At 47.6% G+C, this 23897-nt stretch overlaps 1 protein-coding gene across 1 annotated transcript; it reads right to left on the bottom strand.

Annotated features, from left to right (window-relative positions):
• Positions 1–728: 728 nt before the first annotated feature.
• On the bottom strand, positions 729–16163 carry DAD1 (defender against cell death 1). Its single transcript, XM_038741355.1, has 3 exons — positions 15907–16163; positions 9768–9940; positions 729–1009 (listed from the first exon to the last, which is right to left on the bottom strand). The coding sequence occupies exons 1-2, from the start codon at positions 16115–16117 to the stop codon at positions 9810–9812; spliced, it is 342 nt and encodes a 113-aa protein (XP_038597283.1). The 5' UTR covers positions 16118–16163; the 3' UTR covers positions 729–1009; positions 9768–9809.
• Between the last annotated feature and the right edge of the window lie 7734 nt (positions 16164–23897).

Raw genomic sequence — 23897 nt, forward strand, 5'->3', positions numbered from 1 at the left:
TAAGCAATGAATTAGGTACAAAATAATCAGGTTGGGCAGAGTCCCTGTCCCACATGGGGCTCATATCCTAAGTAGGAGGGAGGACAGGTACTGAATCCCCATTTTTCAGATGAGGAAACTGAGGAATAGAGGAGATAAGTGACCTGGCTAAGATCACAGAGCAGACAAGTGGAAGAGCCAGGATTAGAACCCAGGTCTTCCGACTCCTAGACCCAAGCTCTTTCCCCTAGGCTATGCTTCCTCATTGTTTCCATTTTAAATTGAGGATTAATATTCCTTATTCCCAACTCAACTACATAGGATTTCATATGGGCTGACGAGATCACTGACGGGAGACTTTCGGAACAAATGTCCGGGGGCTGTTTGAGGGGGAATAAAAAAAGACAACCCTCTGTGGTGGATGGTTTAGTTACTGGCTTGCCTGGAGGCAGGTGGCTGGATCAGATGACCTCTCGAGGGCCCTTTTCTACCTGGTTTTGCCTGGGATTCCAGGACCCTGGTTAAAGCTTCCCAAGAGGGAAAAGTTCTGGAGAGGAAAGGCATTCACTTTCCCAGGGTTATCAGGCACAGACCATCCCTGGCACCAAACCACTGCCTCAGAGCTGGACAAACGGTTGACCACAGGCTGCTCCTGCTGAAATGGTTTGGCTCCAAGGAGGGTGTCCACTTACCAAACTTTAACACTAATGCCGGGGCCCGGGGAAGGATGGTTCAAGGAAGACAAAGGGTACAGAGCCAGAAGCCCAGGGAGGACCCCGGGGGCCGCTATTTATTTGGAAAGCAGAGAGCTGACAGCGACTGGAGGGGCGGGTTCTCAGGGGGCAAAAAAGCCCACTGCCAAGTAGAGTCAGAGACCCCGGCCGAGGAAATCGTCCCGATTAGCCCCAGCTGGGAGTCCAAATCAAAGAGCAGGAGTCTCCAGCGAGCTCAGGGGGGAGGTGAGGGGTTCCGTCCACACTCGGGCTGCCACCCGAAAGGTCTTCACTGGAGGACACCACCGAGGGGAGAACTGAAAGAGAACAGCAAGAGAGAGCAGTGAGGAAACTCTTCCCAAACCTCAAAGTCCAACACCCTGCCCATACATGGACCAGCCTGGGAAACAGCCGAGGAGGGGGGAGGGACAGGAAAAGCTCCATCCCCTTCTGTCCTTCCTCTGACTCCCAGAATCCTATCTGTGCACCACTTAGCCAGAACTGAACGCCCAACCCATCCCACCTTTTTTCTTTTTTAACAGTATTTGTTAAGCACTTACTAAGTACCAAGCACTGTACTAAGTGCTGGGGTAGATACAAGCTAGTCAGGTTGGACACTGCCCCCGTCCTGCATGGGGCTCACAGTCTTAATCCCCATTTTACAGATAAGGTAACTGAGACACAGAGAAGTGACGTGACTTGCCCAAGGTCCCACAGAAGACAAGGGGATGAGCTGGGATTAGAACCCAGATCCTTCTGACCCTCCAGCCCAGGCTCTATCCATTAAGGTCACGTTGCCCTGGGTGAAATTACTCCAGGCCTGAGAGGACACCGAAGCCAATGAGCAGTTTCCTGAAGAACCTACGCTTCCCTGACAATCACCAAGAAATTACATTTTCTGACGCGACAAACCACAGCCAACAACAGACATCGGGAAATGTCCCCTTGGACAGCTAAACCACACCTGCTTTGGGGATTCGGTCGGTGCCACTTTCCAGTACGAAGGTCTATGCCAGGGCTGCCCAGAAGATAAAGCCAACTCCTTTCCCACTCTTGGCCCCTTGAAGGGAGGGATCACATCTACTGAGTCTTTTGGACTCTACTAAGTGCACTCAATAAATATCATTGAGTGGCAGAAAGCTTTAATACCATACTAGGCAATTGGGAATATACCAAAAACATAACGTGGACAGTCTCTGCCAAAAGGAGCTTACTTGTTAAAATGGTGGGGTAAAGGAACAAGGAAAGGAGGCAACCTCGTAAAATCATAATATTCAAACAACCCAGGCTTCCCCTCCTTTGCCTGCAACCCAGAAACAGCAAAGTCCCAAAGCTTCCCCAAAGGGAAGTCTCCCAAATCTCCCAAATCACAGATTTCCCATCAATGAAACAGTGGAAAGTCGTTTACCTGTCCCTAACTCACACAGAGGGAGGCAGTGGATCCTAATGGTTGGAAACAGAGCTGGGGAGTCGGGAGGCCTAAGTTCTAGTTCCAACTCTGCCACTGGCCTGCTGTGTGACCTTGGGCAAGTCACTTAACCTCTCGGCCTCAGTTTTTGAGGGTTTTTATTTTACGGTATTTGTTAAGCACTATGCTCCACGCACTGTACTACGCACTGGGGGTAAACACAAGATAATCAGGTTGGTCACAGTGGGGATCATAGCTTTAACTCCATTTTACAGATGAGGTAACAGGCCCAGAGAAGTTAAGGACTTGCCCATGGTCACACAGCAGACAAGGGAAGCAGGATTAGGACCCAGGTCCTCTGACCCCCCAGGCCCGTGTAGCCACGCTGTTTTCTCATCTGCTGTCCTGCTCTCAGATGGTGACCAGATTATCCTGGATTTACCTGGATAATCAACAAGCCCAATTATCAACAAGATGATGGGAGGGAGGGGAGATGACAGGCAACGAATGAGCCTCCCTGAACCCCCAACCTTGAGGGGGCATTCTCCCCAGCCTCAGGGTTCGCAGGCCTTTGTCCGGGCTCTCATTTCTCACACCGACAGCGTAGTCCTTCCCTTCCCCTCCCCACAGCACCTGTATATATGTATATATGGTTGTACATATTTATTACTCTATTTATTTATTTATTTATTTTACTTGTGCATTTCTATCCTATTTATTTTATTTTGTTGGTATGTTTGGTTCTGTTCTCTGTCTCCCCCTTTTAGACTGTGAGCCCACTGTTGGGTAGGGACTGTCTCTATGTGTTGCCAATTTGTACTTCCCAAGCACTTAGTACAGTGCTCTGCACATAGTAAGCGCTCAATAAATACGATTGATTGATTGATTGATTGATTGAAGTGGACCAGAAGCAGCCCGAGGTTCTGCCTGCACCAAGAGCAGCCAAAAGGGGTGGAGGAAGGAGAACTGAGTCAACCTTAGAAACCATCAAGGGGTGTCCCTCTCAAATCAGAATATTTCGGTTTTCAGAAACCATCTGTAACGGATCATCATCAATGGTATTTATTGAGCGTTTTCTCTACGCAGAACACTATAATAAGCGCTTGGGAGAGGACTATACGACAAAACTGGCAGACAAGTTCCCTGCCCACAGCTAGCTTAGAGTCTACGGGGATAGCGGGATTCCGGCTGACAGGCTCTCTGGTGAGACACAGAGCAGTGTGTGCCAGGAATAAGGGGGAAGAGGGGAAATGGGCTGGGCGACCTTAATAGTAATAACAATTATCATCATTCTGGTATTTGTTAAGTGCTTACTACACGCTAAGCACTGTTCGGTAGATCATCTAATGATTTTAGATGATCAGATATCTAAGATGTTGACATAGTTACCAGTCATTCAAATCCTCAGCCCTTGACGTTAAAATGTAACAACATTCGTTCCCCTGGATTTGTAATTGTGAGAGTGGGGAAGAGACACGATAGGAAAACTTCCAAGGAAACACTGAAGCCCTCTAAGGTCTTGCGGTAAAACCCAATGAAACAATAGCAATTGTTGTATTTTTTTAATCAGTAAATGCCCAGCACAGTGCTGGCGTAGACACGGGATAATCAAATTCGACCCGGTTCACATCCCCCAGGGGGTGGGCTAAGCACTAAGAAGCAGTGTGGCTCAGTGGAAAGAGCCTGGGCTTTGGAGTCAGAGATCGTGGGTTCAAATCCCAGCTCCGCCACTTGTCAGCTGTATGACTTTGGGCAAGTCACTTCACTTCTCTGTGCCTCAGCTCCCTCATCTGTAAAATGGGGATTAAGCCTGTGAGCCCCCTGTGGGACAACCGGATCACCTTGTAACCTCCCCAGCGCTTAGAACAGTGCGTTGCACATGGTAAGCGCTTAATAAATCAATCAATCAATCATATTTATTGAGCGCTTACTGTGTGCAGAGCACCGTACTAAGCGCTTGGGAAGTACAAGAGCGCTTGGGAAGTACAAGCGCTTAATAAATGCCATCATCATTATCATCATCATTATCACTAAGGTAACTACAAGTTAATCAGGTCACACACAGTCTCGCCCCACTTGGGACTCCAAGGGTAAGTAGGAGAGGGAACCGATACTGAAATCCCATTTGACAGATGAGGAAATAGGGGCACAGGGAACTTAAGTGACGTCCGTTTCCTCTGGCACCCAGGCCTGGGCTCTTCCCATTAAGCTGTACTGCTTCTCCATTTGTTCACCCCTCACTCAACCTCCAAGAAAGGGTGGCCGCCTCTTCCTTTCTCATCGCCCTGACTGTAAGGCGGCCCAGTGGCCGATACCCCAAGCCACCGTGGCTTCCCCCCTCGTTCCTCCCTGATCCTCTGGTGCCCCCGGAGTGGCTTGAGTGTCACTCAGTTTTAATACTAGTAATGCTTTCCTAAATATTTAGCACCCACCCCCATACACTTGGCTCCCCAAATAATAATAAATAAATAATGATGGCATTATTATATATATATATATGTATATATGTATATATATATGTATGTATATATGTATATATCCTGTATATATGTATATGTTTGTACATTTTTTTTACTCTATTTATTTATTTATTTAATTTATTTGTACATATCTATTCTATGTTATTTTGTTAGTATGTTTGGTTTTGTTCTCTGTCTCCCCCTTTTAGACTGTGAGCCCACTGTTGGGTAGGGACTGTCTCTATATGTTGCCAATTTGTACTTCCCAAGCGCTTAGTACAGTGCTCTGCACATAGTAAGCGCTCAATAAATACGATTGATGATGATGATGATGATGGCATTTATTAAGCGCTTACTATGTGCAAAGCAATGTTCTAAGCGCTGGGGAGGTTACAAGGTGATCAGGCTGTCCCACGGGGGCTCAGTCTTCATCTCCATTTTACAGATGAGATAAATGAGGCACAGAGACATGCCCAGAGTCACACAGCTGACAGTTGGTGGGGACGGGCCATTTTACAGATGAGATAAATGAGGCACAGACACATGCCCAAAGTCACACAGCTGACGGTTGGTGGGGCCGGGATTTGAACCCATGACCTCTAACTCCAAAGCCACGCTCATAAATGTGGTACTTTTAAAAATAGTAGTCACTTAACTTCTCTATGCCTCGGTCTCCTCATCTGAAACACAGGAATTCAAATCCTTTTCTCCCTCCTACTTAGAACAGTGCTTTGTACATAGTAAGCGCTTAATAAATGCTATCATTATTATTATTATTATTACTTAGACTGTGAACCTCATGAAGGACAGGAACTGTGTGACTTGAACATCCTGTATCTGCTCCAGTGCTTAATACAGTGCTTGGCATACGGTAAGCACTTAAAATACTGAAGCAGCGTGGCTTAGTGGCAAGAGCGCGGGTTTGGGCGTCAGAGGTCGTGGGTTCTAATCCCGGCACCGCCACGTGTCAGCTGTGTGACTTTGGGTCACTTAACTTCTCTGTGCCTCAGTTACCTCATCTGTAAAATGGGGATTAAGATTGTGAGCCCCACATAGGACAACCTGATTACCTCGTATCTACCCCAGAGCTCAGAACAGCACTTGGCACATGTAAGCACTTAATAAATGACATCACCATCATTATTATTATTAATAAATACCATAATTGCTTTGTGTAAATCACTCCCCAGTAGTGGAGAAATTTCTCAAAAAGTCTGTACCTTGCTTTAATTCTTCAGTGCAGTCATAAGTCTACAATTTATTTATTTATATTAATGTCTATCTCCCACCCCCAGACTGTAAGCTCGCTGTGGGCAGGGAGTGTGTCTGTTGTACTGTACTCTCCCAAGTGCTTAATACAGTGTCCTGCACACAGTTAAGTGCTCCATAAAACATGACAATGAGTGAATGACAAAAAAATATACTTTGTTGAGCAAATTAAAAGGCCATGTACACCAAGAGTAAATACTGATTGAACTTCAAACTGGTTAATAGAGCCGATGTGGGGCCAAAAATTGATCAAGCCAGAGAACTGCCTTGCTGGGAAGCAAGGGGAAGATAGGTTCTGCAGACGATTTTGACACCTGTCCCCATGTTTTGTTTTGTTGTCTGTCTCCCCCTTCTAGACTGTGAGCCCGTTGTTGGGTAGGGACCATCTCTGTGTGTTGCCGACTTGTACTTCCCAAGCGCTCAGTACAGTGCTCTGCACACAGTAAGCGCTCAATAAATACGATTGATTGAATAAATGAAGGAATGAAACCAAGCAGCCCCTAGATGGCAAGCAGAGCCGAGGCAACGACAATGGTTGTGTCTTCCCACCCTGCCAACTCAAATTTCCTTCCTTCCTTCCTTCATTCAGTCGAATTTATTGAGCACTTACTATTTTGTTCTCTGTCTCCCCCTTCTAGACTGTGAGCCCACTATTGGGTAGGGACTGTCTCTGTATGTTGCCAACTTGTACTTCCCAAGCGCTTAGTCCAGTGCTCTGCACATAGTAAGTGCTCAATAAATACAACTGATTGATGTACAGAGCACTGTATTATGCGCTTGGATACAAGTACAATTAGGCAACAGACAGAGACAATCCCTCCCCAACAACGAGCTCACAGTCTGGAAGCGGGGGAGACAGACAAGGCTGTCCATCCCCTCGCCCCCTCCTACCTCACCTCCCTTCTCTCCTTCTCCAGCCCAGCCTGCACCGTGAGCCCACTGTTGGGTCGGGACCGTCTCTATATGTTGCCAACTTGTACTTCCCACGCGCTTAGTACAGTGCTCTGCGCACAGTAAGCGCTCAATAAATACGATTGAATGAATGAAAACAAGTAGACAGGCTTTAACAGCAATCAATAAAATCCTCTTGCCTCTTCACTCATCCCAATCTGGGTCCCCCCGCTTAGCCCAGGTACCACCCCCCAATCCCCAGCCCAGGGTGGGCATTAGCAAGTGTGGAGAAGCAGCCCACCAGCCCCTGCTGGGAAGCCACCGGCAGAATTAAAGTGGGTCCTGTCAATCAATCAAATTTATTGAGTGCTTACTAAGTGCTTGGGAGAGTACAATACAACAATAAAGATCCACCTGGACACTTTGAGCTATACACTCCATCCCCCTCTCCATCCCCCATCTTACCTCCTTCCCTTCCCCACAGCACCTGTATATATGTATATATGTTTGTACATATTTATTACTCTATTTATTTATTTTACCTGTACATACCTATTCTATTTATTTTATTTTGTTAGTATGCTTGGTTTTGTTCCCTGTCTCCCCCTTTTAGACTGTGAGCCCACTGTTGGGTAGGGACTGTCTCTATGTTGCCAACTTGGTCTTCCCAAGCGCTTAGTACAGTGCTCTGCACACAGTAAGCGCTCAATAAATACGATTGATTGATTGATTGATTGATTACACAGTTTGGCAGTGATGGAGTCTGCGGTAGTGAGGGCAGATTAATCATTGATATTTACGGAGTGCTTACTGTGTTCATTAAGCAGTCGGGATAGTACAATACAACAGAGTTGGTAAACCTAATCCACGCCAACAAAGAATTTACAGTCTACAGTGGGAGACCTATTAAAATAGACGAGGGACAGGAGTAATAGTAGAGTATAAAGTTGTAGTGCTTATTGAGCATCTTGTATATGCAGGGCACAGTGTTATGGGGAGCACTGTGGCCTACGAGTCAGAGGTCGTGGGTTCTAATCCCAGCTCCACGTGTCTGCTGTGACCTCAGGCAAATCACTTCACTTCTCTCTACCTCACTTATCTATAAAATGAGGATTAAGACATTAAGCCTCATGTGGGACAGGGGCTGTGTCCAACCTGCCTAGCTTGTTATCTGCCCCAGTGCTCAGAACAGTGTTTGGCACATAGTAAGCATTTACCAAATACTGCAACTATTATTACTGCAACAGAGTTAGTAGAACTCGTTCCTGCCCTCGAGGAGCTTTCGGCAAATGCACACACGCTGGAAGTGAATAAATGGAACAGAACAGGGAAGCGGCATGGCTCAGTGGAAAGAGCACGGGCTTTGGAGTCAGAGGTCAGGGGTTCAAATCCCGGCTCCGCCACTTGTCAGCTGTGTGACTTTGGGCAAGTCACTTAACTTCTCTAGGCCTCAGTTACCTCATCTGTAAAATGGGGATTAAGACTGTGAGCCCCCCATGGGACAACCTGATCACCTTGTAAAGCAAGAACAGTGCTTTGCACATAGTAAGCGCTTAATAAATGTCATTATTATTATTATTTTTATTATTATTAGAACGCCAAGAGGCAAAATCCTCTTGAATGAAAGGAGACAGGATGCAGTGAGACTCTAGCTGCTCTGTGTTGGTCAGGGCCACCCCACACCCACTCCCGGGCAGAGGTGGCCTCCTGGGGAGACGCCTTCCAACTCCGATCCCCGCAGCCGACAGGAACCCCCATGATTTGGGCCACGATCCACTGCCCTTTCCCCGGCGAGCGACAGGAACTGTGTCCAATCGGATTATCTTGCCAGCGCTTAGCACGGATTCACCAGGAAATTCAAACTTGGGGGCCTCCGGCCGTTCTCCGGAATTCGCTGCACAGATTCTTCATTGAGGAAACCCGCTGTGACCATTGGGGTGTGGGGCGGGGAGAAGCCTTGCTATTTCCCCCAGACCCACCCTCTCCGTCTGGCTTCTAGAGGACCGCATGCATACATCACAGGGCTTCATCTTGAGCCCAACACGCAAGACACGCATGTTTGCCATGGGTGGCACGCACACCAGGACTCTCTCCACCTCTCTGACACCGTTCAGCTCTACCCCACTGCAAACGGAGAGAGAATTCTCCTTGGCCAACCAGGTGCCTAGAAAAGAGCTGTGCTCTCAAGAGACGCTACTGCTTGATTGATGGAGAAGCCCCGTGGCCTAGTGGATAGGCCTGGGAGTCTGCTGTGTGACCCTGGGCAAGTCACTTCACTTCTCTGTGCCTCCTATACCTCATCTGTAAAATGAGGATTAAGACCGTGATCCCCACGCGGGCCAGGGATCGTGTCCAACTGATTAATCTGTATCTAACCCCACACTTTGTACAGTGTCTGGCACATGGTGATAACTTAGATACCATTTAAAAAGAAAATATATTCCGCCTGGCCGATCACAATTATCTCCGTCTCAATAGTAGGAGCACAGGGATGACTGATCTTCCCGGCTGCATCTTTCCTGTGAAAGCTCTCCAGCAGCTCCCTGCTCCTTCCACCCTTGGGCTCACCCGCTTTGCTCCCCACAAGCTCAGCTAACTGTACTTCGCTCTCACCTCTGACCCCTTCCTCCGCCCTTCCCATCTGGAACCCGCCCCCGCTCCCCCTTCAAATCTGCCAGACCACAGCTGCTTCCAGCTAGAAGCAGCACAGCACAGAGGACAGACCACGGCCCTGGGAGTGAGAAGGGTCTTGGGTTCTAATCGCAGCTCCGCCCCTTGTCTGCTGGGTCACCTTGAGCAAGTCACTTCACTCTGTGCCTCAGTGATCTCATCTGTAAAATGGGGAGACTGTGAGCCCCACATGGGACAGGGACTGTATCCAACTCGATTTGCTTGTAGCCACCCCCGCGCGTGGTACAGTGCCTGGCACAAAGTGCTTAACAAATACCATCATTATTATTGTTATTATTATTAAAGGCCACCTGAAACCCCACCTCCTCTAAACCAGGCCCCGCCCTCCCAACCCCGGCTCCTCACACGCCTCTTTACCTGCTCTCGCTTCCCCTGCCTCCCCCCAACCAGGGGAGAGGCTCAGCCCACGAAGTTCATGACCACGAGGTGCAGGATGGTACTGGCGAAAAGGAAGTCGGCAAAGGCCCGCTCCGGGGAGATTCCCTGGAAGTCCCCTTTGTTCTGCGGGTTGATCTGTATCCTCAGGCAAACTGGAACGGAGACAAAAATAAATCCACGATTTGCAACCGCAAAAGTCTCAGGTGGGGAGGGGGGCAAGATAAACCTCCCCAAGCCCAGAAAATGGGAAGAGCACAGGCCTGGGAGCCAGAAGGACCCGAGTTCTAATTCCAGCTCTGCCACTCGTCTTCTGTGTGACCCTGGGGAAGTCACTTTTCTTCTCTGTGCCTTAGTCACCTTATCTGTAAAATGGGTATTAAGACCGTGCGCACCACGTGGGACAGGAACTGTGTCCAACCTGATTTGCTTGTATCTACCCCAGCATTCAGTACAATGCCTGGGCTTGCACAGTGTCATGGGGTTGAGAGGGAATTGCAGCACTGTGAGAAGACTTACACTAAAGGAAATACAGCGGTGTTTCAGGGAGGCTGCAACCCCTGGCTTTGGGACAAGTGTTAGATCAAGGCTAGGTTTAGTTGAAGATTACATTCATGCCAACCTAATGTACTGTTCTTGGTAACTTACAAGGCTGAAAACAAATAGCTAGTGTCAGTTTCCCCCTTTACATTGAAAATTCGTTGCGGGCAGGGAACGAGCTTATGGTCTAAGAGGACTGTGTCTGCTTATTGTTCCACTCTAATAATAATAATAATGATGGTATTTGTTCATTCATTCATTCATTCAATCGCATTTACTAAGCGCTTACTGTGTGCAGAGCACTGTACTAAGCGCTTGGGAAGTACAAGTTGGCAACATATAGAGACGGTCTCCATCCAACAGTAGGCTCACAGTCTGGAAGGGGGAGACAGAGAACAAAACATATTAACAAAATAAATTAAACAGAATAAATATGTACAAATAAAATAGAGTAATAAATCCGTACAAACATATATAGATATATATAGGTGCTGTGGGGAGGGGAAGGAGGTAAGGCGGAGGGGATGGGGAGGGGGAGGAGGTGGAGAGGAAGGAGGGGGGGCTCAGTCTTGTTAAGTGCTTACTATGTGCAGAGCACTGTTCTAAGTGCTGGGGGGATACAAGGTCGTCAGGTTGTCCCACGGGGAGGCTCATAGTCTTAATCCCCATTATACAGATGAGGGAACTGAGGCACAGAGAAGTTAAGTGACTTGCCCAAAGTCACACAGCTGACGACCGGTGGAGCCGGAATTTGAACCCATGACCTCTGACTCCCAAGCCCGTGCTCTTTCCACTGAGCCACGCTCTTCTCTACTCTCCCAAGTGCTTAGTACAGTGCTCTGCACACACTAGGCAGCGTGGCTCAGTGGAAAGAGCCCGGGCTTGGGAGTCAGAGGTCATGGGTTCAAATCCCAACTCTGCTGCTCGTCAGCTGTGTGGCTTTGGGCAAGTCACTTAACTTCTCTATGCCTCAGTTACCTCATCTGCAATATGGGGATTAAGACTGTGAGTCCCAAGTGGGACAACCTGATCACTCTGAATCCTCCCCAGTGCTTAAAACAGTGTTTTGCACATAGTAGGCACTTAACAAATGCCATCATTATTACTAAGCGCTCAATAAAGATTGAATCTGCGTTGCCCTGATTTACTCCCTTTGCTCTTCCCGCCCTCCCCACCCCAAAGTACTTATGTATACATCTGTAATTTTATTTATTTATTGATGTCTGTTTATTTGTACTGGTAGCTGTCTTCCCTCCCCAGACTGTGAGCTCGTTGTGGGCAGGGATTGTCTCTCTTATTGCTGGTTTTTACTTTCCCAGGTGCTTAGTACAGTGTTCTGCACACAGTAAGGCACAATAAATATGATTGAATGACAATGAATAAATGAATGAAGGAGGAGGAGATACGGTGGAGGCCGTTTGGGGGATGGAGTGGGGGTTACGGGAGGGTGGGGCTTGAGATGAGGGGGTGGGGCCAGGGCAGGGTTTAGGATGGGGGCGGGGTTTAGGGTGAGGGGTTGGGGTTTAGGATTAGAATATTATTATTATTATTATTATTATTATTATTATTATTATTAATCCTGGCTCCACAGCATGGTTTAATGGAAAGAGCCCGGGCTTGGGAGTCAGAGGTCATGGGTTCAAATCCCGACTCCGCCAACTGTCAGCTGTGTGACTTTGGGCAAGTCACTTCATTCAATCGTACTTCACTTCTCTGTGCCTCAGTTCCCTAATCTGTAAAATGAGGAGTGGGAATGTGAGCCCCACGCGGGACAACTTGATCACCTTGTAACCTCCCCGGTGCTTAAAACAGTGCTTTGCACATAGTAAGCGCTTAATAAATGCCATCATTATTATTATTACTGTATCCACTCCAGCGCCTAGAACAGTGCTTGGCACCTAGTATGCACTTAAGAGCCATCATTATTATTGTTATTGTATCCACCCCAGCGCCTAGAACAGTGCTTGGCCCCTAGTGAGCACTTAATAAATGCTATTATTATTATTATTATTATTATTATTATTTCTTCCCCAGCACCTAGAACAGTGATCGGCAAATGGGGATTAAGATTGTGAGCCCCCTGTGGGACAACCTGATCACCTTGTAACCTCCCCAGTGCTTAGAACAATGCTTTGCACATAGTATGCGCTTAATAAATGCCACTGTTGTTATTATTATTATTATCATTATTATTATCATTATTATTATTATCAAATATCAGAGACCTGGGAGTCAGAAGGGCCTGGGTTCTAATTCTGTCTCGGCCACTTGTCTGCTGTGAGACCTTGGGCAAGTCTCTTAACTTCTCTGAACCTTAGTCCCCTCATCTGTAAAAGGTGGATTAAAACTGTGAGCCCCGTGTGGGACGGGGACTGTGTCCAGATTAGCCTGCATCTACCCCAGCGCTTGGAACAGTGCTTTGCACATTCATTCATTCATTCAATCGTATTTATTGAGCGCTTACTGTGTGCAGAGCACTGTACTAAGCGCTTGGGAAGTATAAGTCGGCAACATATAGAGACGGTCCCAACCCAACAACGGGCTCACAGTCTAGAAGGGGGAGACAGAGAACAAAACAAAACATATTAACAAAATAAAATAGACTAGTAAATACATACAAGTAAAACAGAGTAATAAATACATAGAGTAGTAAATTCATTCATTCATTCAATCGTATTTATTGAGCGCTTACTGTGTGCAGAGCACTGTACTAAGCACTTGGGAAGTACAAATTGGCATCATATAGAGAGGGTCCCTACCCGACAGCGGGCTCACAGTCTAGAAGGGGGAGACAAGACAACAAAACAAAACATATTAACAAAATAAAATAAATAGAATAGTAAATATGTACAAGCAAAATAAAGTAATAAATACATAGAGTAATAAATTCATTCATTCATTCAACCGTATTTATTGAGCGCTTACTGTGTGCAAAGCACTGTACTAAGCACTTGGGAAGTACAAGTTGGCAACAGATAGAGACAATCCCTACCCAACAATGGGCTCACAGTCTAGAAGGGGGAGACAAACAACAAAACAAAACATACTGCCAAAATAAAATAAACAGTAGTAAAATAGTAAATATAGTAAATATGTGCAAGTAAAATAAATAGTAAATATGTATTTACTATTAAAAAAATAGTAAATATGTACAAGTAAAATAAATAGAATAATAAATCTTTACAAACATGTATACAGGTGCTGTGGGGAGGGGAAGGAGGTAGGACAGAGGGGGGATGGGGAGGAGGAGAGGGAAAGGGGGGCTCAGTCTGGGAAGGCCTGGAGGAGGTGAGCTCTCAGTAGGGCTTTGAAGGGAGGAACATATTGTACATATTCACATATTCTATTTATTTTATTTTGCTAATATGTTTTGTTGTCTGTCTCCCTCTTCTAGACTGTGAGCCCGCTGTTGGGTAGGGACCTAGATGTTGCCAACTTGGACTTCCCAAGCGCTTAGTCCAGTGCTCTGCATGCAGTAAGCGCTCAATAAATATGATTGATTGAATGAATGTGTTTGTATATATTTATTACTCTATTTATTTTACTTGCACATATTTATTCTACTTATTTCATTTCGTTAATGCTTCGTTTGGTTGTCTGTCTCCCCCTTCTAGACTGTGAGCCCGCTGTTGGGTAGGGACCTAGATGTTGCCAGCTTGGACTTCCCAAGCGCTTAGTCCGGTGCTCTGCATGCAGTAAGCGCTCAATAAATACCACCGAATGAATATATTTTTTTTACATATTTATTACTCTATTTTACTTGTACATATTTATTTCATTTTGTTAATATGTTACGTTTTGTTGTCTTTCTCCCCCTTCTAGACTGTGAGCCCGCTGTTGGGTAGGGACCTAGACGTTGCCAACTTGGACTTCCCAAGCGCTTAATACGGTGCTCTGCATGCAGTAAGCGCTCAATAAATACGATTGAATGAATGAATAGATATGTTTTTACATATTTATTACTCTATTTTACTTGTACATATTCTATTTATTTCATTTTGCTAATATGGTACGTTTTGTTGTCTTTCTCCCCCTTCTAGACTGTGAGCCCAGTGTTGGGTAGGGACCTAGATGTTGCCAGCTTGGACTCCCCAAGCGCTTAGTACGGTGCTCTGCACGCAGTAAGCGCTCAATAAATACGATTATATGTTTCGTTTGGTTGTCTGTCTCCCCCTTCTAGACTATGAGCCCGCTGTTGGGTAGGACCCGTCTTTCGATGTTGTCAACTTGTACTTCCCAAGCGCTTAGTACACTGCTCTGCACACAGTAAGCGCTCAATAAATACGATTGAATGAATGTATATGTTTGCACATATTTATTACTCTATTTTACTTCTACATATTTATTCTATTTATTTCATTTTGTTAATATGTTTCGTTTGGTTGTCTGTCTCCCCCTTCTAGACTGTGAGCCCGCTGTTGCGTAGGGACCTAGATGTTGCCAGCTTGGACTTCCCAGGCGCTTAGTACGCTGCTCCGCATGCAGTAGGCGCTCAATAAATACGACTGAATGAATGAATATATGTTTGTACATATATATTCTATTTATTTTATTTTGTTAATATGTTTCGTTTGGTTGTCTGTCTCCCCCTTCTAGACTGTGAGCCCGCTGTTGGGGAGGGACCTAGATGTTGCCAGCTTGGACTTCCCAAGCCCTTAGTCCGGTGCTCTGCACGCATCATCATCATCATCAATCGTATTTATTGAGCGCTTACTGTGTGCAGAGCACCGTACTAAGCGCTTGGGAAGTCCAAGTTGGCAACATCTAGAGACGGTCCCTACCCAACAGTGGGCTCACAGTCTCAAAGGTGCTCACTAAATAGCATTGAATGGGTGAACGATTGGGGGGGGGGGGGGGGGGGGGGGTCGGCTTACCTTGTAACCTCCCCAGTGCCTAGAACAGTGCTTTGCACATAGTAAGCGCTTAACAAATGCCATTATTATTGTTATTCTCTGTGCCTCAGTTACTTCATCTGTAAAATGGGGATGAAGACTGTGAGCCCCCTGTGGGACAGCCTGATCACCCTGTAGCCTCCCCAGCACTTAGAGCAGTGCTCTGCACATAGTAAGCGCTTGACAAGTGCCATTATTATTATTATTATTCATTGTGCCTCAGTTACCTCATCTGTAAAATGGGGATGAAGACTGTGAGCCCCCTGTGGGACAACCTGATCACCCTGTAACCTCCCCAGTGCCTAGAACAGTGCTTTGCACATAGTAAGCGCTTAACAAATGCCATTATTATGATGATTATTATTCTCTGTGCCTCAGTTACCTCATCTGTAAAATGGGGATGAAGACTGTGAGCCCCCTGTGGGACAGCCTGATCACCCTGCAGCCTCCCCAGCACTTAGAGCAGTGCTCTGCACATAGTAAGCGCTTGACAAGTGCCATTATTATTATTATTATTATTATTCATTGTGCCTCAGTTCCCTCATCTGTAAAATGAGGATGAAGACTGGGAGCCCCCTGTGGGACAGCCTGATCACCCTGTAGCCTCCCCAGCCCTTAGAGCAGTGCTCTGCACATAGTAAGCGCTTAACCAATGCCATTATTATTATCATTATTACTGTTATTATTACCGGCCAGGATGAAGCTGCCCACGCAGGAGATGAAGCCGGAGAGGAAGGAGTTGAAGGGGAAGGTCCCCACCAGGAGACAGTAGCCGAACTGCAGGGCCCCGGTCAGCAGGATGTAGAGCAGGTAGGCGTCCAGCAGCTTCAGGCGCTGAGGCGTGGACGCCAAATATTCCTCCAGGAACCGCGAAATCACCGACACCACAGACGCCGACATGGCCCCGCTGAGGCGACGAGGCCCCGCTGAGGCGACGAGGCGACGGAGCCCGCCCACGTGACCCGCGCAGGCGCAGAAGACGGCCGCCGGGCTGGGAACGGTCCCCGCGCAGGCGCAGAGGACGGCCGCCAGGCTGGGAACCGTCCCCGCGCAGGCGCAGAGGACGGCCGCCTGGCTGGGAACCGTCCCTGCGCAGGCGCAATGGACGACCGCCAGGCTGGGAACCGACCTCGCGCAGGCGCAACGGGCGACAGCCGGGCTGGGCACCGTCTCTGCGCAGGCGCAACGGACGGCCGCCAGGCCGGGAACTGTCCCCGCTCAGGCGCAACGGACGGCCGCCAGGCAGGGAACCGTCGTCGCGCAGGCGCAGAGGACGGCCGCCAGGCTGGGAATTGTCCCTGCGCAGGCGCAACGAACGGCCGCCAGTCTGGAAACCGACCCCGCGCAGGCGCAGAGGACGGCCGCCAGGCTGGGAACTGTCCCTGCGCAGGCGCAGAGGACGGCCGCCAGGCTGGGAACCGACCCCGCGCAGGCGCAGAGGACGGCACGCAGTAGGCGCTCAATAAATACGATTGGATGAATGACTGTATGTTTGTACATATTTATTCTATTTATTTTATTTTGTTAATATGTTTCGTTTGGATGTCTGTCTCCCACTTCTAGACGGTGAGCCCTGCGCAGGGACGGCCGCCAGGGTGAGAACAGTCCCTGCGCAGGCGCAACGGACAGCCGCCAGGCTGGGAGCTGTCCCTGCGCAGGCGCAACGGACGGCCGCCAGGCTGGGAACTGTCCCTGCGCAGGCGCAACGGACGGCCGCCAAGCTGAGAACTGTCCCTGCGCAGGCGCAACGGACGGCCGCCAGGCTGAGAACCGACCCTGCGCAGGCGCAACGGACGGCCGCCAAGCTGGGAGCTGTCCCTGCGCAGGCGCAACGGACGGCCGCCAAGCTGGGAACTGTCCCTCCGCAGGCGCAATGGACGGCCGCCAAGCTGGGAACCGTCCCCGCGCAGGCGCAGAGGCCAAGGTCGGCCTCTTTCCACTGAGCCACGCTGCTTCACTAGACTGTGAGCCCACTGTTGGGTAGGGGCCGTCTCTGTGTGTTGCCAACTTGTACTTCCCAAGCGCTCAGTCCAGTAAGCGCTCAATAAATACGACTGAATGAATGAAGACTGTGAGCCCACTGTTGGGTAGGGACTGTCTCTATATGTTGCCAACTTGTACTTCCCAAGCGCTTAGTACAGTGCTCTGCACACAGTAAGCGCTCAATAAATTCGATTGATTGATTGATTGGCGGCCGCCAGGCTGGGCACCGTCCCCGCGCAGGCGCAACGGACGGCAGCCAAGCTGGGAACCGTCCCTGCGCAGGCGCAACGGACGGGCGCCAGGCTGGTAACCGTCCCCGCGCAGGCGCAGAGGACGACCGCCAGGCTGGGCACCAACCCCGCGCAGGCGCAGAGGACGACCGCCAGGCTGGCCACCTACCCCGCGCAGGCGCAGGAAGAGCCCAGGCCGCCGGGAGACGTGTCCCTCACCAGTTGTATCTCAGGCTGCCCAGGAGGTGACGTCAGACGTTGCCACGGCAACCAGATTATTTAAAGAGAGGAGGGAGGGGGGCTTACCTCCGGGCGTAAATCCCTAGAGAGTTAAATTCATTCATTCATTCAATCAATCGTATTTATTGAGCGCTTACTGTGTGCAGAGCACTGGACTAAGCGCTTGGGAAGTACAAGTTGGCAACATCTAGAGACGGTCCCTACCCAACAGTGGGCTCACAGTCTAGAGAAGCAGCGTGGCTCAGTGGAAAGAGCCTGGGCTTGGGAGTCCGAGGTCATGGGTTCGAATCCTGCTCCTTTACTTGTCAGCTGTGTGACCTTGGCAAGTCACTTAACTTCTCTGGGCCCCAGTTCCCTCATCTGTAAAACGGGGATTAAGACTGTGAGCCCCCCCCGTGGGACAACCTGATCACCTTGTAACCTCCCCAGCGCTTAGAACAGTGCTTTGCACATAGTAAGCGCTTAACAAATACCATCATTATTATTATTATTAGAAGGGGGAGACAGAATAAAATAAATAGAATAAGTACAAATAAAATAGAGTAATAAATACATACATATACATATATCCAGGTGGTATTTATTGAGCGCTTACTGTGTGCAGAACATTGTGCCAAACTCTTTTACTTGTACATATTTACTATTCTATTTATTTTATTTTGTTAATATATTTTGTCTTGTTGTCTGTCTCCCCCTTCTAGACTGTGAGCCTGCTGTTGGGTAGGGACCGTTTCTATATGTTGCCAACTTGTACTTCCCAAGCGCTTAGTCCAGTGCTCGGCACACAGTAAGCACTCAATAAATACGATTGAATGAATGAATGAATGTTGCCAACTTGTACTTCCTAAGCGCTTAGTACAGTGCTCTGCACACAGTAAGCGCTCAATAAATATGATTGAATGAATGAATGAATACTAAACTACTAGAGAAGCAGCATGGCTCAGTGGAAAGAGCCTGGGCTTTGGAGTCAGAGGTCATGGGTTCAAATCCCGGCTCCACCACATGTCTGCTGTGTGACCTTGGGCAAGTCACTTAACTTCTCTGAGCCTCAGTTACCTCATCTGTAAAATGGGGATTAAGACTGTGAGCCCCACGTGGGACAATCTGATCACTTTGTAACCCCCCCAGCACTTAGAACAGTGCTTTGCACATAGTAAGCGCTTAACAAATGCCAACATTATTATAAACACTTGGGATGTACAAGTCAGCAATAGATAGAGACGGTCCCTACCCAACAATGGGCTCACAGTCTAGAAGGGGGAGACAGAAAACAAAACAAAACATGGAAACAGGTGTCAAGTCGTCAGAACAAAAAGAATTAAAAGTTAAATGCACATCATTAACAAAATAAATAGAGTAGTAAATATGAACAGAGTAATAAATCTGTACAGACATATATACAGGTGCTGTGGGGAGGGGAAGGAGGTAGGGAGGGGGGGGATGGGGAGGAGGAGAGGAAAAAGGGGGCTCAGTCTGGGAAGGCCTCCTGGAGGAGGTGAGCTTTAAGTAGGGCTTGGAAGAGAGCTAGTGTGGAGGGAGGGCATTCCCGGTCAGGGGAAGGATGTGGGCCGGGAGTCGACGGCGGGACAGGCGAGAACGAGGCCCAGTGAGGAGGTTAGCGGCAGAAGATCGGAGGGTGCGGGCTGAGCTGGAGAAGGAGAGAAGGGAGGTGAGGTAAGAAGGGCTGAGGTGATGGACAGCCTTGAAGCCGAGAGTGAGGATAAATCAATCGTATTTATTGAGTGTTTACTGTTTTTACAGCACTGTACTGTTTGGGAAGTGCAAATCGGCAACATGTAGAGACGTATCCTACCCAACAACGGGCTCAAGTTGGAAACAGGAGAGGGAAAATTCCAAATTTGAGTGTTCATTGTTGGTTGAAGCGAGATTCAAGGGCTCTATAACCTCGAGCAGTTTCCGAGGCCAAGATGTAGTGTTGATTTCCCCCGCAGTGTTTTTGTTTTTTATATTTGTTAAGCACTGACTCTGTGCCAGGCACTGTTCTAAGTTCTAAGGTAGATACAGAGTAATCAGATTGCACACAGTCCACGTCCCACATAATAATAATAATGATGATGGTATTTGTTAAGCACTTACTATGTGCTGAGCACTGTTCTAAGCGATGGGGTAGATACAAGGAAATCAGGTTGTCGCATGTGGGGCTCACAATCTTAATCCCCATTTTACAGATGAGGTAATTGAGGCACTGAGAAGTTAAGTGATTTGCCCAAAGTCACACAGTTGACAAGTGGCGGAGCCGGGATTAGAACCCATGACCTCTGACTCCTAAACCCGGGCTCTTTCCATTAAGCCACGCTGCTTCATTGGGGTTCACATTTTACAGATGACATAACTGAGACCCAGAGAAGTTAAGTAACTTGCCCAAGGTCACACGCAAGAAAAGTGGCAGAGCCAGGATTAGAACCCAGGTCCTTCTGACTCCCAGGCTCGTGGTCTATCCACCAGGCCACGCTGTTTCTCAATTATTGGTAATAATAATAATTGGGGGATTTCAGCACTTACTGTGTGTTAAGTTCTTGAGCAGAGACAAGATAACCAGATCAGACACAATCCCTGTCCCACATGAGGCTCAAAACCTAAGGGGATGAGAAAATGGAAATTTAATTTACATTTTAAGCAGTTAGTACAGAGCTCTCCACTCAATAAATGCTCAATAAATATAATTGATTGATTCTGCTGATGAAGAAACTGAGGCACAGACTGGTCCAAGGCCTCACAACAGGCAGAACTGGGACTTAAACCCAGGCTTCCTGACTTCCAGCCCTGTGCTCTTTCTACTAGTCCACACTGGTCCCTAAATGAGGACCAGGGGTTTGAGAAGTTTAGGGTGGCAGGCGATGCCTGAAAAATAATTTTCCACCATTTCCCTTTCCCTGTCATAGCGTTGTACCTGCCTGCTCAAGACTTGGCAGTAATTAAATGCTTATGGAGATTTTTTGATCCCTCTCCCCTTCCCAGGGTCCCAGAAAGTGAAAAGGCAGTTTGCCGTGGGGGAAACCTGCCAAAGCTCATTTCTGGGCTCTGGGCTCAACGTAATTCCAACATAGTAATTCTGTGCTAATTCCAGTTAGGAGTCAGAAGCCCATAGCCGTAGCTGTGTGACCTTGGGCAAGTCACTTCACTTCTCTGTGTCTCAGTTACCTCATCTGTAAAATGGAGATTAATACCGTGAGCCTAACGTGGGACAACCTGATCACCTTGTAACCTCCCCATTCCTCATTCCATTCCTTAGTCATCATCATCAGAGCTATTTACTGAGCGTTTACTGTGTGCAGAGCACCGTACTAAGCGCTTGGGAGAGTACAATATAATAGACACATTCCATATTATTATTTATTTTATTTTGTTAGTATGTTTGGTTTAGTTCTCTGTCTCCCCCTTTTAGACTGTGAGCCCACTGTTGGGTAGGGACTGTCTCTATATGTTGCCAATTTGTACTTCCCAAGCGCTTAGTACAGTCCTCTGCACATAGTAAGCGCTCAATAAATACGATTGATGATGATGATGATATTATGTGTTTGGGAGAGAACAATACAACATATATGTTCCCCACTCACAACAACCTTAGTCCTGCTCATTCTCCAACTGGCCCCAATCACAATCACTCTCAGTCTGCTTGACCCCATCTCTGGCCCTACCCCCTCACCTGTCCCAGAAAACATTTTATGATTTTGGGAAGGATTTTTTGCAGCTTTTTAAGTGTTGCACCTTAAGAGAACATATTTTTCATAACAGTGAAAACACACACACATAGGAGCCAGGACAAAGAAACATTAAAATGCATAAGATTGCTTATTGATTTTGGCCCTCATGGGGCCCCGATTTTCTCCTGACCCCAAAAAGTTTAAGGACTGGTCTGTTCTTCCTCCCTCTCATTTTTCTTACATTTTGGCTATTTCACTGACCGTTACCATCAACTCCATGGGGGAAAATGGGGAGACAAACAAGATGAAACCATCATCATCATCATCATCAATTGTATTTATTGAGCTCTTACTGTGTGCAGAGCACTGTACTAAGCACTTGGGAAGTACAAGTTGGTAACATATAGAGACAGTCCCTACCCAACAGTGGGCTCACAGTCTAAAAGGGGGAGACAGAGAACAAAACCAAACATACTAATAAAATAAATAGAATAGATATGTACAAGTAAAATAAATAAATAAATAGAGCAATAAATACGTACAAACATATATACATATATGTACATATATATATAAACCAATACCTATAAACCAATAGAACACTGCTTGGCACATAGGAAGCGCTTAACTAATACCATCATTATTATTTATGGGTTTCAAGCAGAATGAATGAATTTCCTGCATCTCCCAGAGTTATTCAGTCAGCCAATCATATTTATTGAGTGCTTACTGTGTGCAGAATAATAATAATAATGGTATTTGTTAAGTGCTATGTGCAAAGCACTGTTCTAAGCGCTGGGGAGGTTACAAGGTGATCAGGTTGTACCACGCAGGGCTCACAGTATTAATCTCCATTTTACAGATGAGGTAACAGACACAGAGAAGTGAAGTGACTTGCCCAAGGTCACACAGCTGACACTTGTCAGAGCCAGGATTTGAACCCACGACCTCTGACTCCAAAGCCCGGTCTCTTTCCACAGAGCCACGCTGCTTCTCTATGACCTGGGCAAGACACTTCTCTGGGCCTCAGTTCCCTCATCTGCAGTGTGGCTCAGTGGCAAGAGCCCGGGCTTTGGAGTCAGAGATCATGGGTTCAAATTCCGGCTCCGCCAATTGTCAGCTGTGTGACTTTGGGCAAGTCACTTCACTTCTCTGGGCCTCAGTTCCCTCATCTGGAAAATGGGGATTAAGACTGTGAGCCCCCCGTGGGACAACCAGATCACCTTGTAACCTCTCCAGCGCTTAGACCAGTGACATAGTAAGTGCTTAATAAATGCCATCATTATTATTATTATCTGTAAAACAACATAGTAAGTGCTTAATAAATGCCATCATTATTATTATTATCTGTAAAACGGGGATCAAAACTGGGATCCCTATGTGGGACAGGCACCGTGCCCAACCCGATGAGCCGGTATCTACCCCAGCGCTTAGTACAGTGCACACAGTAAATTCATTTATTCATCCAATCGGATTTACTGAGCGCCTACTGAGTGCAGAGCACTGTACTAAGCGCTTGGGAGAGTGCAATGCAACAATAAAGAGACCAGTACTGTAAAATAAATAAATGACTGTGCTGTGGGGTGAAAAAGCCTGGGCTTGGGAGTCTGAGGTCATGGGTTCGAATCCCAGCTCTGCCACATGTCTGCTGGGTGACCTTGGGCAAGTCACTTCTCTGAGCCTCAGTGGCCTCATCTGCAAAATGGGGATTAAGATTGTGAGCCCCATGTGGGACAACCTGATCACCTGGTATCCCCCCCCCCAGTGCTTAGCACCTAGTAAGCACTTAACAAATGCCATCATCATTGTTATTATACCAAATGGCCAAAGGGCCCAGACTGTCTCTACATGTTGCCAATTTGTACCTCACTGTACCTCGTTCTCGCCTGTCCCGCCATCGACCCCCGGCCCACGTCCTCCCCCGGGCCTGGAATGCCCTCCCTCTGCCCATCCGCCAAGCTAGCTCTCTTCCTCCCTTCAAGGCCCTGTTGAGAGCTCACCTCCTCCAGGAGGCCTTCCCAGACTGAGCCCCTTCTTTCCTCTCCCCCTCGTCCCCCTCTCCATCCCCCCGTCTTACCTCCTTCCCTTCCCCACAGCACCTGTATATATGTATATATGGTTGTACATATTTATTACTCTATTTATTTATTTACTTTACTTGTACATTTCTATCCTATTTATTTTATTTTGTTGGTATGTTTGGTTCTGTTCTCTGTCTCCCCCTTTTAGACTGTGAGCCCACTGTTGGGTAGGGACTGTCTCTATGTGTTGCCAATTTGTACTTCCCAAGCGTAAGCGCTCAATAAATACGATTGATTGATTGATTGATTGTACTTCCCAAGCGCTTAGTACAGTGCTCTGCACATAGTAAGCGCTCAATAAATACGATTGATGATGATCCCAGGGTATAATTTCCAAGGTAGCTCCACCCAGTACCCACCGTGGGCCCGCCCCACTCATTCATAATCCCGGTGAGCTTCTTGGGAGAAACCAATCCCCCTCACCAGGCTATTCCAACTCTGCCCCTGCCTCGACTGATCTGTGCACCGCCCCTCAACCAGC

This window comes from Tachyglossus aculeatus (assembly GCF_015852505.1).
Source record: "Tachyglossus aculeatus isolate mTacAcu1 chromosome 12 unlocalized genomic scaffold, mTacAcu1.pri SUPER_6_unloc_1, whole genome shotgun sequence".
Lineage (NCBI taxonomy): Eukaryota > Metazoa > Chordata > Mammalia > Monotremata > Tachyglossidae > Tachyglossus > Tachyglossus aculeatus.

Coding starts and splice junctions, on each gene's coding strand:
- DAD1 (XM_038741355.1), bottom strand. CDS start 16,117: ATGTCGGCGTCTGTGGTGTCGGTGATTTCGCGGTTCCTGGAGGAATAT. Junction 9,941..15,906: donor GGGCAGCTTCATCCTGGCCG/GTAATAATAACA, acceptor TCTCCGTTCCAG/TTTGCCTGAGGATACAGATC.